The sequence below is a fragment of the Ylistrum balloti genome, unplaced genomic scaffold (assembly GCF_031769215.1).
Source record: "Ylistrum balloti isolate Yb309-2 unplaced genomic scaffold, AGI_CSIRO_Ybal_v1 Utg370448, whole genome shotgun sequence".
Taxonomy (NCBI): domain Eukaryota; kingdom Metazoa; phylum Mollusca; class Bivalvia; order Pectinida; family Pectinidae; genus Ylistrum; species Ylistrum balloti.
Window position 1 is genome coordinate 1834660 of NW_026782298.1, and position 16288 is coordinate 1850947.

A 16288-nucleotide genomic window follows, 5' to 3' on the forward strand; every position below is an offset into this window, starting at 1 on the left:
CAGCTGTACTGTACATATATCACAGCTGTATACAGTTATCACAGCTGTATTGTACTGTTATCACAGCTGTACTGTACATATATCACAGATGTATTGTACAGTTATCACTGCTGTATTGTACAGTTATCACTGCTGTACTGTATAGTTATCACTGCTGTACTGTATAGTTATCACAGCTGTGCTGTATAGTTATCACTGCTGTACTGTACAGTTATCATAATGATAATAATAACTGATAATACCCAGCTTATGTATGGTAGAATATTATCTTAGGAGATTTTGACAATACCCAGCTTCTGTACAGTACAATATTATTTTGACAATACCCAGCTTCTGTACAGTACAATATTATTTTGACAATACCCAGCTTATGTACAGTACAATATTATTTTGACAATACCCAGCTTCTGTACAGTACAATATTATTTTGACAATACCCAGCTTCTGTACAGTACAATATTATTTTGACAATACCAAGTTTATGTACAGTACAATATTATTTTGACAATACCCAGCTTATGTACAGTACAATATTATTTTGACAATACCCAGCTTATGTACAGTACAATATTATTTTGACAATACCCAGCTTATGTACAGTACAATATTATTTTGACAATACCCAGCTTATGTACGGTAGAATATTATTTTGATAAAACCCACCTTAGGAGGTTTTTGATACAATCTAACTTTGTAAGCCTTTTTGATAATTTTAACAAAAAGAAAATGCCTATAAAATTTTAATCATAAATGTAGATTGATGAAACAAGATAAAAAAGGCAACATTTTGTTGTGGTGAAGACTAAATTAATGGCATGTTTAAAAATATTTTCTTTTGTTTAATTTTCAATCTTGTTTCATCAATTTTTATTTATAATTAAGATTTTCAAGTATTTTCATGACTTAAATTTACGTGGTAACGTACGTACGTAAAGACTTCGTCAATCCAGGACAGTCCGATTAATGTCATGTTGTCAAATAATGACCATATAAGTAACAGTAAACAAACACAATTCCCTAACTAAGTTGACTTCCTTAAGCTTTCGTTGTTTCTTACCTTCGAAGTCTTTTTCGCGACACTGAGCTTCTTCTTTCCGTGGAAGGAAGACATCTTGTTTCACTTTTTCTCACTTATCACACTTAACACTTTACAGTGATGTACAAACAAGTGTTTCCATCTATTTAAGCTTTTTAACATGTTTACAATGTAACTTGTAGGTTCTAAAACAAAAATCCTTCATCTTTGGTGTCTACTTTCATTTTATAAAATACCCTACTAACATTCATATATCATTCTTCAATAATATCTACAAATTTATTAAAACATAATTTTTTATATTACAATATAAAATATCTTATAATTTGATGACAACATTTCACGCCAGTCATTATTTTTTTCTAACAGAATTTTCCTTCATTTTTTGTCATTGAAGATAAACTTTTAACTCATCCAATTGATACAATGCAATGTTTTTGTTTAGAAACCTGTCACAATGTACGATAATCAACTCTTCATGATAATATCCTGTCTTCTATTCTTAAATTCTCCTTAGAAATATAGAATGCAATGACCCGTAGACTATAGAACACGCCCTATAAAAACCGTTATACATATCCACGCTTTGTGTCCATTCCAATCCATGCTTTTCACGTGAAAGGTACAGAGCATGGCATACACGACTCAGTAAACATCGTCATAATATTTTCATTTGACACAAGAGATGATCGTCATGACGACAACGTCAGCAGCGGCCTGGTTACTGACATGTCGGAGTGACAGGTACGGTGAAATGAACAGTGTTGCTGTTACGCTCAATAGTCAGGCCTATTATCCCATCATTTAATATAGCTTTGTTCAATTTTACAGTCAATACTAATAAGGAAGAACACTGGTGGGGAACTACCTGCGAGGTAAGTTTGGTTTCTGTGAGCTGAGGCAAATAATTCTAACCTTATCCAATTTTACCTGTAAACTTCGTGTATTTCATCAGAACAGCATTTACCTGTAAATACCTGACTTAGTGTATTTCATCAGCACAATATTTACCTGTAAAGACATTTACCTGTAAACATCTGACTCAGTGTACTTCATCAGAACAGCATTTACCTGTAAATACATTTACCTGTAAACACATTTACCTGTAAACACCTGACTTAGTGTATTTCATCAGAACAGCATTTACCTGTAAATACCTGACTTAGTGTATTTCATCAGAACAGCATTTACCAGTAAATACATTTACCTGTAAACACATTTACCTGTAAATACCTGACTTAGTGTATTTCATCAGAACAGCATTTACCTGTAAACACATTTACCTGTAAACACATTTATCTGTAAACACATTTACCTGTAAACACATTTACCCAGATAACGTTCTGTTACACAGATGTTACATATAAATCATGACATTTCTGATCACATAATGAACAATTTACAACAAATTTTATTTCACATTTGTGTTGACAATCTTTAATCTTTTAACTTCCAATTCAGTTGTGCTTTATAGAGGTCTTGGATGTTTCAGATCAAATGGAACCAGGCCAATCAGTTTACTAAGCAAACCTTCATAACATCTGTATGTTAAACTTTGTTTGACAATCTCCAAAGTCACCATGATTAAATTGCTATCATATGTTTTTATTTTCTGACAGATGACTCATGGTTTCAGGCAATTATTTGTAAATCCATTGAACAATTTCTCTTCTACTATAGCAATGTCTCCCATGGAGTGGCCACTTTCCAGGTACAGAGGCTGTTATCTATAGTCTGTTTCACAATACTCACAAAAGAGCCCCCTACACACCAACACTGTTCAATCAATACTCTCAAATACCTGGGCTGGCAATGAAACACCGTCACAAAGGGTCGGTAAATACTGGACCCCAGAACAGTAAGTATGGCATGCTTAACACAGGTAATCAAGATCACTAATTAAAAAGGTCAAAAACACTTTCAAAATCAAAATTACCAAATAAGGAGAGAAAATAATTAACGTTTTATGTACTATGTTGATAAAAGGAAACTTTATTCTTTATCGACTGTTAACGATTTTCTGACGAAAAATTACGAAATCGATACGAAATTTACAGTAATTATACTCACAACATCAAAAATTGTGATTATTATAGTTGCATGTATAAACTTTCAATACAGTACACATATACTGATGATGTAATTCACAAGAGTAAAATGTCTAAAACAGTATATACACATACTGATGATGTAAAACACCAAAAACACTTCATAATCTGATTGTATAGTTCAGCAGGGCACAAAAGCATAACAATGATAATAGGAAAGATTTCTGCTACATGACAAGTAAAACTGTGAAAAATATAGAAGTTTTGATAATTTTTGTCACTTTAACCATCAGGGCCTGTATTCATGACACCATTCTCATGCTCAAGCATAGATTTTCTGCTCAAGCAGACTTTTAATAATTCACTTAAATTATATAAAATAATACAAATGTCAAATTTAAACCTTGAATATAGCTTTGACTTGAAGTCCTTTCAAAATGGTTTTTAAATCTTAGGCAAAATCAGCCTTATTTATCAATTTTGAACTTAAACAAGACATAAAACTTGAGCATAAAATTCATGATTGAGCATGAGAACGGTTTCATAAATATGGGCCCAGGACTTTTTTCAACATGCAAATGAAATAGTTCCGATATACTGTGCGAACAGGATTTACCATACACAGAGTACTGCATCCAATGTCTATTCTTAATCAAATAAAGAATATTTAAATCTTTACTTGACTTGTTTCGAAGTATTTTGGACTTAAATCTTACTAGAACACCCAAATATCTGTCAGTTATATAAAGTATTCAAGCTAAGTAAATCAATGATAAGAAAGTCAATGTTATAAACATCTGTAGATTATATGTAGACTAGAATTGTTTTGTAAACATACAATTAATTATGAACTCATTCATCGCTATATTAACCCTCTTAACATAACTGAAATAAACGTCAACAACAAATTTCAATGAATTCTGGAAAATCCTGTAGGAATTAATATTTCATAATTGAATTGTTTAAATTCAAATCAATATTTGAAAATATATTCATTTATTTTCTTTCTCTATTTTTAGGCTAAACGTACTCAGTACACATAGCCTATTGCGACGGCCTTTTAGACAAAATTTACCAATCCTGGCCTTCTCATTGGCTGAAATATCGAAAAGAGTTAGAGCCCTCTAGCGGCAATTTTCTGTGTAAATAATGCTGCGATCTTTCAAATTGCTATTTTAAAAGCATCCACAATTAGTTTATTTTTTTTAATAACAATACGATTACTATATATTTCACTAAAGAAGCACAGTGTGGTTGAACTGTTGATAAATTTTGAACAATATCTTTGATTTCTTTATGTTACAACATAACAACCTGAGTATAGATCAGTAACATATGTAAAGAGTCCAGTGTCCGTTATATTCCTAGCTTTGTGACATGTTTAGTGTTATCGTAAATCATGCACTGCAAGGGCTGTAACTTTTACAATTTCTTTCCTTTTTTTTTTTCTTTCGTTTTTTGAATGAGAGAGAAAAGGGAAAAAAATGACAAAAAAAGGAAATATTGTGTTAGGAATATTATGAATTTGTGAATAATATGTCATTTTTGCTAAAAGGTTTTAGTATAACCAACAAAATCGGAATAATTTTAACCATCATAAAAAATCTATAAAAACAAACAGTGAAAGTCTTTACAATAATTATCTATCTAATATTTGACAGAAACAAAAATAAAAATTACCCTAGAATGTACAACATATGTGACAACGGTACAGTGTAACTAAAGAGAAACATAACCGAATAAAATCAAAAACAGAAAACAAAGTTATAAGACAACCAATGTGTTCTATAGGACTACATGATATATGTAACAATACATAGAGATGGGAAAGGATGAGAAGTGAGGTCACTTATGACAAACCATTTTGATACAAATATCAATGTACAAAAATTGATACATCATTTCTGTACAAATAGCAACAATGGACAAAACGTAAAACTAAAGAAGAATTATTTTAGAAGGGAGACAACTTTTTCTGATGATGAAATGTACAAAAAAATATAGGAGGGAAAATCAAGAGAAAAGGGAGATAATTTGACCTTACCCGGCTACGTGACCGTGACTTAGCACGGTCAAATTGTAGCTTTTTCTTCTGATGCAAGTATGGGAATGAAAGAATGATTATGTAACATATGTATAACAGCATGATATATCTCCACACACTATAAATGTACATATTACATGACATGAAAACAATTCAAATCCTTTGACAAGTCAGTGCATTAGTGGAACTTAAGAAATGAGAACCAGTTAAGAAAAATATAGACAAGAACATGAGATTAATTATAGTACAGATAACAGGTTACATGTCTTCTGAAATAGTTTAAATATATCTAATGAATTTAATTTTGTGCTGAAGATAAATCCAGGTTTTTATTAATACTCATTATATTGTATCATTAGTTATAGAATTGTTTTCTAAATGTGTCTTTATCTCGGAGCCACAAAGTGATAAATCTTTATCTAGACTTGGAGTCACACCTTGTTGAATCTTTATCTAGACTCTGAGTCACACAGTGATGTATCTTTATCTAGACTCAGAGTCTTACAGTGTTGAATCTTTATCTAGACTCAGAGTCACACAGTGTTGTATCTTTATCTAAACTCAGAGTCACACAGTGTTAAATCTTTATCTAGACTCTGAGTCACACAGTGTTAAATCTTTATCTAGATTCAGAGTCACACAGTGATGTATCTTTATCTAGACTCAGAGTCTTACAGTGTTGAATCTTTATCTAGACTCTGAGTCACACAGTGTTAAATCTTTATCTAGATTCAGAGTCACGCAGTGATAAATCTTTATCTAGACTCAGAGTCACACAGTGATAAATCTTTATCTAGACTCAGAGTCATATAGTGTTAAATCTTTATCTAGACTCAGAGTCACACAGTGTTGTATCTTTATCTAAACTCAGAGTCACACAGTGTTAAATCTTTATCTAGACTCTGAGTCACGCAGTGATAAATCTTTATCTAGACTCAGAGTCACACAGTGATAAATCTTTATCTAGACTCAGAGTCACACAGTGATAAATCTTTATCTAGACTCAGAGTCATATAGTGTTAAATCTTTATCTAGACTCAGAGTCACACAATGATAAATCTTTATCTGGACTTGGAGTCACACAGTGAATATTCCCTTTGTTTACTTGGGACAACGGAGAAAAGACGAATACTAACCTGACGAGAACTGTCTCTAGACACACCATCATCCTCAGCCTCCGGGGGTTGTGACTCAATTTCTGTGGTGGGGCGGGAATCTCCAGCAGAACCCTGAGTAAAGCAACAACAAAGTTAGACTTTTTATATATATAAAAAAAAAAAAACACAGAAATATCATATTTTTTATTTAAAACAAAACTTAAGAACATAATGAAATTACGTACATATAACAGAGAACATGAAAGAAAAAAGTTCCATTTAACATCAATTTACTGATGTTTACTTTAAAAATTACAAAATACTAACATTCCATTGTATTTATCAACAAAAACAAAAACATAAATTATCAAATATATGATATATATCAATAGTGGATCAAGGGGCTTAAATGGGTATAAAAACATAAGGACAGGTAAGGGAGATCAGGTAGGTCGTTAGTGGATTCTGTAATTACACTCAGATAATGACAGCCAAAAACAAAACTCATCCTTTTTCAATTTTTTAAAAATCATATGAATATTAAGTTGTTTCCAAAACAGTGATTTTTTTCTACGTTGTATGAGATTAAGTCTTTGGCTGTCATTTTAACATTAATGAAGACGGCAGTTATTATACATCAATTAATGTAAAAAGCAATCAACAGTTACACTAATTAAGATAATAAGTAATTAACAGCAATGACATTAAAATTAGTAAATGTCACACGAGTGTTATATACACAGGAATGTGTTATCAGCACACAAGGAAAGGGGAGGCAACTCCAGCATACCTGTAAGCAGACCTATAAAGCTATCTAAAATTTCTGAAAATAATCTCTTAATTCTGTAAGCAACAAAATATTTGATGACACCTTATCTAAAATTCTAAAACATTTTTGGATACATCTCATTATTTTTTTTTTTTTCTATAAACTATTCGGGAATTCTTTTTTTTTATATAATTTTCCAGTTAATATTTCCAGTTTTTGATTGTACAGGCAGGTACAAGTATTCTCAGAAAATTTCTTAATTTGTTTTCAAGTTTTGTGATTATCTGTATTGCGATTCAGGACCATATTTGTTATTACAGGTGTAGGGTTTGTGTAGATGTATAATTGTCTATATATATATAATAAAATTAGATATCTTAAATTTCTATTTATAACATACACTACCAATAACATCAATCAATAGAACACAGTTGAATGCCACATATTAAACTGTTTAATAATAATTTTGATGCCCATTACTGTACAAAAATTAACATCTTATTCCAACCAATTATTGCATGATAGATAACATTTAAACTTCATAATTTGTCTTGAAATGAACTTTATATGTAAATATGTCTGTGCTATTTTAAAATCTAACACCCCTACCGGGATCAAATGGTTTTAGTTTTATAGTAATATATAATATTTAAACGTTAATGCTAAAATCAAATTATGAAAATTTATAAAAACACTAAAATTTCACAATGAATGACTATCTTAAAGATAATGAAATAAAGGTGACTGGATTATCTACTGGGAATGAAGGTGACTGGATTATCTACTGGGAATGAAGGTGACTGGATCACTACTGGGAATGAAGATGACTGGATTATCTACTGGGAATGAAGGTGACTGGATTATCTACTGGGAATGAAGGTGACTGGATCACTACTGGGAATGAAGGTGACTGGATTATCTACTGGGAATGAAGGTGACAGGATTATCTACTGAGAATGAAGGTGACTGGATTATCTACTGGGAATGAAGGTGACTGGATTATCTACTGGGAATGAAGGTGACTGGATTATCTACTGAGAATGAAGGTGACTGGATTATCTACTGGGAATGAAGGTGACTGGATCACTACTGGGAATGAAGGTGGCTGGATTATCTACTGGGAATGAAGGTGACTGGATTATCTAATGGGAATGAAGGTGACTGGATTATCTACTGGGAATGAAGGTGGCTGGATCACTACTGGGAATGAAGGTGGCTGGATTATCTACTTGGAATGAAGGTGATTGGATTATCTACTGGGAATGAAGGTGACTGGATTATCTACTGGGAATGAAGATGACTGAATTGTCTACTGGGAATGAAGGTGGCTGGATCACTACTGGGAATGAAGGTGACTGGATTATCTACTGGAAATGAAGGTGACTGGATTATCTACTGGGAATGAAGGTGACTGGATCACTACTGTGAATGAAGGTGACAGGATTATCTACTGGGAATGAAGGTGACTGGATCACTACTGGGAATGATGGTGGCTGGATTATCTACTGAGAATGAAGGTGACTGGATTATCTACTGGGAATGAAGGTGACTGGATTATCTAATAATTTTCCATTTTTTATTTCATGTCTTATATAACTTTCAATGATTGGTCAAAGTTTAAATTTGAAAGTTTAAGATAATAAAACATATCTTTGAAAAAATTCATCACGTTACTGATCTCACTCATCATCTATACATCAACCTTACAGCAGACATTTTTATCTATTTGGACCACTTATCTATGATATTCTGTTTCTTTGTTTGAGTTTGAAATCCATTACTGACGACTAATACAGGTCAAATTAGAGTGTTATTTGGATTAAACAACAGACAGGTTAGTTAATAAGTCTGATTAATTAAACTTAAATTTCTCTTTTTTTTTCAAGAAATTAAGGCTAACCACCCCTCTGAAGAATAATGGTTTAGACTTTCTTCTGATCTGAACCAGTTCATACAGATTTATAGGGGTAATAGAAGTTTATCTGCTACTTCAGCTGTTCTTTAAAAGTATTATATTTACAACAAAAGTTTAAAAAATGACATCAAATATTTTTCTAATGTACTTTTTATATCTTATTCAGTAACTTCTCAACTGTTCAGCTGTAACAGCAAATTTTGATGTTTTATTTTCAGTGACCAATACTATCGAGGCGATGTACCTCGATCTTTACTACAGTAAATCATAACGTGACTCATAGATACAGATCATCAAAATTAGAGCTCTTCTTCAGTGGAGGAGCAAAAGACAGATTCATAGGTTAAAGTAAGTTTCTATAAATATTTGAATACTTAGTCAATCCAATTGATAATTTCATAATTTTATTTCAAAGAACAGCTGGTAAACATGATAAACTTGTGAGCACCATCCCTGATTCAGGATATGGTGCCACATACTTCAAGCTGTATTGCTAATAAATCCTGACGGGCTTTGTCAGCCGCGTCCGTAGCATCAGCTACCAGCCTCTCTGTTTCCTCCACTTTCGAGTTAGCCTCCAGTAAATCGTCCTAGGAAAAAAGTGGTGACAATCTTCCGTTCAAAGTTACGCATTACAATATCAAACTATTACAAATTAACATGATACCAAACTTGGTGAAACTGAAATAGAAGTTTGTGAAAGAATCAATTTTTTCCTTATTATACACCATAGAGGCATGAAATCTAATTTGTCCTCAGAGCTTCATTGGTGTACTGTGTGATGGTGAGTGTTGTGTATGGTCAGTGTTTATAGTGTTGTGTATGGTCAGTATTTATAGTGTTGTGTATGGTCAGTGTTGTGTATGGTCAGTGTTTATAATGTTGTGTATGGTCAGTGTTGTGTATGGTCAGTATTTATAGTGTTGTGTATGGTCAGTGTTTATAGTGTTGTGTATGGTCAGTGTTTATAGTGTTGTGTATGGTCAGTATTTATAGTGTTGTGTATGGTCAGTGTTTATAGTGTTGTGTATGGTCAGTGTTTATAGTGTTGTGTATGGTCAGTATTTATAGTGTTGTGTATGGTCAGTGTTGTGTATGGTCAGTGTTTATAGTGTTGTGTATGGTCAGTATTTATAGTGTTGTGTATGGTCAGTGTTGTGTATGGTCAGTGTTTATAGTGTTGTGTATGGTCAGTGTTTATAGTGTTGTGTATGGTCAGTGTTTATAGTGTTGTGTATGGTCAGTGTTTATAGTGTTGTGTATGGACACTGTTGTGTATGGTCAGTGTTTTATAGTTTATAATGTTGTGTATGGTCAGTATCTATAGTGTTGTGTATGGTCAGTGTTTATAATGTTGTGTATGGTCAGTATCTATAGTGTTGTGTATGGTCAGTGTTGTGTATGGTCAGTGTTTATAGTGTTGTGTATGGTCAGTGTTTATAGTGTTGTGTATGGTCAGTGTTTATAGTGTTGTGTATGGTCAGTGTTTATAGTGTTGTGTATGGTGTTGTGTATGGTCAGTATAGTGTTGTGTATGGTCAGTGTTTATAATGTTGTGTATGGTCAGTATCTATAGTGTTGTGTATGGTCAGTGTTGTGTATGGTCAGTGTTTATAGTGTTGTGTATGGTCAGTGTTTATAGTGTTGTGTATGGTCAGTGTTTATAGTGTTGTGTATGGTCAGTGTTGTGTATGGTCAGTGTTTATAGTGTTGTGTATGGTCAGTGTTTATAATGTTGTGTATGGTCAGTATCTATAGTGTTGTGTATGGTCAGTGTTTATAATGTTGTGTATGGTCAGTATCTATAGTGTTGTGTATGGTCAGTGTTGTGTATGGTCAGTGTTTATAGTGTTGTGTATGGTCAGTGTTTATAGTGTTGTGTATGGTCAGTGTTTATAGTGTTGTGTATGGTCAGTGTTTATAATGTTGTGTATGGTCAGTATCTATAGTGTTGTGTATGGTCAGTGTTTATAATGTTGTGTATGGTCAGTATCTATAGTGTTGTGTATGGTCAGTGTTGTGTATGGTCAGTGTTTATAGTGTTGTGTATGGTCAGTGTTTATAGTGTTGTGTATGGTCAGTGTTTATAGTGTTGTGTATGGTCAGTGTTTATAGTGTTGTGTATGGTCAGTGTTTATAGTGTTGTGTATGGTCAGTGTTGTGTATGGTCAGTGTTTATAGTGTTGTGTATGGTCAGTGTTTATAATGTTGTGTATGGTCAGTATCTATAGTGTTGTGTATGGTCAGTGTTTATAATGTTGTGTATGGTCAGTATCTATAGTGTTGTGTATGGTCAGTGTTGTGTATGGTCAGTGTTTATAGTGTTGTGTATGGTCAGTGTTTATAGTGTTGTGTATGGTCAGTGTTTATAGTGTTGTGTATGGTCAGTGTTTATAATGTTGTGTATGGTCAGTATCTATAGTGTTGTGTATGGTCAGTGTTTATAATGTTGTGTATGGTCAGTATCTATAGTGTTGTGTATGGTCAGTGTTGTGTATGGTCAGTGTTTATAGTGTTGTGTATGGTCAGTGTTTATAGTGTTGTGTATGGTCAGTGTTTATAGTGTTGTGTATGGTCAGTGTTGTGTATGGTCAGTGTTTATAGTGTTGTGTATGGTCAGTGTTTATAATGTTGTGTATGGTCAGTATCTATAGTGTTGTGTATGGTCAGTGTTTATAATGTTGTGTATGGTCAGTATCTATAGTGTTGTGTATGGTCAGTGTTGTGTATGGTCAGTGTTTATAGTGTTGTGTATGGTCAGTGTTTATAGTGTTGTGTATGGTCAGTGTTTATAGTGTTGTGTATGGTCAGTGTTTATAATGTTGTGTATGGTCAGTATCTATAGTGTTGTGTATGGTCAGTGTTTATAATGTTGTGTATGGTCAGTATCTATAGTGTTGTGTATGGTCAGTGTTGTGTATGGTCAGTGTTTATAGTGTTGTGTATGGTCAGTGTTTATAGTGTTGTGTATGGTCAGTGTTTATAGTGTTGTGTATGGTCAGTGTTTATAGTGTTGTGTATGGTCAGTGTTTATAGTGTTGTGTATGGTCAGTGTTTATAGTGTTGTGTATGGTCAGTATTTATAGTGTTGTGTCTGGTCAGTGTAACAAGTGTTGTGTATGGTCAGTGTCTATAGTGTTGTGTATGGTCAGTGTTTATAGTGTTGTGTATGGTCAGTATTTATAGTGTTGTGTATGGTCAGTGTTTATAGTGTTGTGTCTGGTCAGTGTTTATAGTGTTGTGTCTGGTCAGTGTTTATAGTGTTGTGTATGGTCAGTGTTTATAGTGTTGTGTATGGTCAGTGTTTATAGTGTTGTGTATGGTCAGTATTTATAGTGTTGTGTATGGTCAGTGTTTATAGTGTTGTGTATGGTCAGTGTTTATAGTGTTGTGTATGGTCAGTGTTTATAGTGTTGTGTATGGTCAGTGTTGTGTATGGTCAGTGTATGTTATGGTCAGTGTTTATAGTGTTGTGTATGGTCAGTGTTGTGTATGGTCAGTGTTTATAGTGTTGTGTATGGTCAGTGTTTATAGTGTTGTGTATGGTCAGTGTTTATAGTGTTGTGTATGGTCAGTGTTTATAGTGTTGTGTATGGTCAGTGTTGTGTATGGTCAGTGTTTATAGTGTTGTGTATGGTCAGTGTTTATAATGTTGTGTATGGTCAGTATCTATAGTGTTGTGTATGGTCAGTGTTTATAATGTTGTGTATGGTCAGTATCTATAGTGTTGTGTATGGTCAGTGTTGTGTATGGTCAGTGTTTATAGTGTTGTGTATGGTCAGTATTTATAGTGTTGTGTATGGTCAGTATTTATAGTGTTGTGTATGGTCAGTGTTTATAGTGTTGTGTATGGTCAGTGTTTATAGTGTTGTGTATGGTCAGTATCTATAGTGTTGTGTATGGTCAGTGTTTATAGTGTTGTGTATGGTCAGTGTTGTGTATGGTCAGTGTTTATAGTGTTGTGTATGGTCAGTGTTTATAGTGTTGTGTATGGTCAGTGTTTATAGTGTTGTGTATGGTCAGTGTTTATAGTGTTGTGTATGGTCAGTGTTGTGTATGGTCAGTGTTTATAGTGTTGTGTATGGTCAGTGTTTATAGTGTTGTGTATGGTCAGTATTTATAGTGTTGTGTATGGTCAGTGTTTATAGTGTTGTGTATGGTCAGTATTGTGTATGGTCAGTGTTTATAGTGTTGTGTATGGTCAGTATTGTGTATGGTCAGTGTTTATAGTGTTGTGTATGGTCAGTATTTATAGTGTTGTGTATGGTCAGTGTTTATAGTGTTGTGTATGGTCAGTGTTTATAGTGTTGTGTATGGTCAGTATTTATAGTGTTGTGTATGGTCAGTATTGTGTATGGTCAGTATTTATAGTGTTGTGTATGGTCAGTATCTATAGTGTTGTGTATGGTCAGTGTTTATAGTGTTGTGTATGGTCAGTGTTTATAGTGTTGTGTATGGTCAGTGTTTATAGTGTTGTGTATGGTCAGTGTTTATAGTGTTGTGTATGGTCAGTGTTGTGTATGGTCAGTGTTTATAGTGTTGTGTATGGTCAGTATTTATAGTGTTGTGTATGGTCAGTATTTATAGTGTTGTGTATGGTCAGTATTTATAGTGTTGTGTATGGTCAGTATTTATAGTGTTGTGTATGGTCAGTGTTTATAGTGTTGTGTATGGTCAGTGTTTATAGTGTTGTGTATGGTCAGTGTTTATAGTGTTGTGTATGGTCAGTGTTTATAGTGTTGTGTATGGTCAGTATTTATAGTGTTGTGTATGGTCAGTATCTATAGTGTTGTGTATGGTCAGTATCTATAGTGTTGTGTATGGTCAGTATTTATAGTGTTGTGTATGGTCAGTGTTTATAGTGTTGTGTATGGTCAGTGTTTATAATGTTGTGTATGGTCAGTGTTTATAGTGTTGTGTATGGTCAGTATTTATAGTGTTGTGTATGGTCAGTATTTATAGTGTTGTGTATGGTCAGTGTTGTGTATGGTCAGTGTTTATAGTGTTGTGTATGGTCAGTGTTTATAGTGTTGTGTATGGTCAGTGTTTATAGTGTTGTGTATGGTCAGTATTTATAGTGTTGTGTATGGTCAGTATCTATAGTGTTGTGTATGGTCAGTGTTGTGTATGGTCAGTATTTATAGTGTTGTGTATGGTCAGTATCTATAGTGTTGTGTATGGTCAGTGTTGTGTATGGTCAGTATTTATAGTGTTGTGTATGGTCAGTATCTATAGTGTTGTGTATGGTCAGTGTTGTGTATGGTCAGTGTTTATAGTGTTGTGTATGGTCAGTGTTTATAGTGTTGTGTATGGTCAGTATTTATAGTGTTGTGTATGGTCAGTATCTATAGTGTTGTGTATGGTCAGTATTTATAGTGTTGTGTATGGTCAGTATCTATAGTGTTGTGTATGGTCAGTGTTTATAGTGTTGTGTATGGTCAGTATTTATAGTGTTGTGTATGGTCAGTATCTATAGTGTTGTGTATGGTCAGTGTTTATAGTGTTGTGTATGGTCAGTGTTTATAGTGTTGTGTATGGTCAGTGTTTATAGTGTTGTGTATGGTCAGTGTTTATAGTGTTGTGTATGGTCAGTGTTTATAGTGTTGTGTATGGTCAGTGTTGTGTATGGTCAGTGTTGTGTATGGTCAGTGTTTATAGTGTTGTGTCTGGTCAGTGTTGTGTATGGTCAGTGTTTATAATGTTGTGTATGGTCAGTGTTTATAGTGTTGTGTATGGTCAGTATTTATAGTGTTGTGTATGGTCAGTATTTATAGTATGGTTGTTGTGTATGGTCAGTGTTTATAGTGTTGTGTATGGTCAGTATTTATAGTGTTGTGTATGGTCAGTATTTATAGTGTTGTGTATGGTCAGTGTTGTGTATGGTCAGTGTTTATAGTGTTGTGTATGGTCAGTGTTTATAGTGTTGTGTATGGTCAGTGTTTATAGTGTTGTGTATGGTCAGTATTTACAGTGTTGTGTATGGTCAGTGTTGTGTATGGTCAGTGTTGTGTATGGTCAGTGTTTATAGTGTTGTGTCTGGTCAGTGTTGTGTATGGTCAGTGTTTATAATGTTGTGTATGGTCAGTGTTTATAGTGTTGTGTATGGTCAGTATTTATAGTGTTGTGTATGGTCAGTATTTATAGTGTTGTGTATGGTCAGTGTTGTGTATGGTCAGTATTTATAGTGTTGTGTATGGTCAGTATTTATAGTGTTGTGTATGGTCAGTGTTGTGTATGGTCAGTGTTTATAGTGTTGTGTATGGTCAGTGTTTATAGTGTTGTGTATGGTCAGTATTTATAGTGTTGTGTATGGTCAGTGTTTATAGTGTTGTGTATGGTCAGTATTTATAGTGTTGTGTATGGTCAGTATTTATAGTGTTGTGTATGGTCAGTGTTTATAGTGTTGTGTATGGTCAGTGTTTATAGTGTTGTGTATGGTCAGTATTTATAGTGTTGTGTATGGTCAGTATTTATAGTGTTGTGTATGGTCAGTATTTATAGTGTTGTGTATGGTCAGTGTTTATAGTGTTGTGTATGGTCAGTGTTTATAGTGTTGTGTATGGTCAGTGTTGTGTATGGTCAGTATTTATAGTGTTGTGTATGGTCAGTGTTTATAGTGTTGTGTATGGTCAGTGTAACAAGTGTTTTCTGGACATATCAATACAGTTCCTCTTCCTTCGGGTCAGGTAACAGTGTAATTGTTATGACTGCTGTGGAATTAACTTGTAACAAAGGTTATCAGACTGAGATTTTTATCAAAGGAGTGTATAGGGACTTCTCCCACCCCCTCACAGACATGGATAGAGCAGCCCCTCCCCCTCACTGACATGGATAGAGCAGCCCCTCCCCCTCTCACTGACATGGATAGAGCAGCCCCTCCCCCTCTTACTGACATGGATAGAGCAGCCCCTCCCCCTCTTACTGACATGGATAGAGCAGCCCCTCCCTCTCACTGACATGGATAGAGCAGCCCCTCCCCCATTTGCTGACATGGATAGAGCAGCCCCTCCCCCTCACTGTCATGGATAGAGCAGCCCCTCCCCCATTTGCTGTCACGGATAGAGCAGCCCCTCCCCCATTTGCTGTCATGGATAGAGCAGCCCCTCCCCCATTTGCTGTCATGGATTGAGCCCTAATCTCAAGTGAGGGTGCTCTATGTATAAAACAGGACAGATGAGATTTCTCATTAAGGTTAGTAAACTCCAACACACATTAAAAAGATTATCACATAAATAGATACAGATGACAAGCATCTACTTAAACACTAGATTAGAAACTGAGGTTAGATAAAGCCTGCCACAAAAATGTCTCCATATGTAATGGAGATTTGGATTATAACTGTAACTCATGGAATACTCATACAGAGGAAGCAGCTGAGA

At 34.1% G+C, this 16288-nt stretch overlaps 1 protein-coding gene across 1 annotated transcript in view; it reads right to left on the reverse strand.

The window, feature by feature from the left end:
• Positions 1 to 16288, reverse strand: part of LOC132554861 (uncharacterized) — a 112493-nt gene that overhangs the window by 43830 nt on the left and 52375 nt on the right. The window contains exons 13-15 of the mRNA XM_060219183.1: positions 9389 to 9499; positions 6265 to 6357; positions 5129 to 5176 (exon numbers count right to left, since the gene is read on the reverse strand). Of these exons, the coding sequence (XP_060075166.1) occupies positions 5129 to 5176; positions 6265 to 6357; positions 9389 to 9499 (252 nt within the window). The remainder of the gene's footprint in view (positions 1 to 5128; positions 5177 to 6264; positions 6358 to 9388; positions 9500 to 16288) is intronic.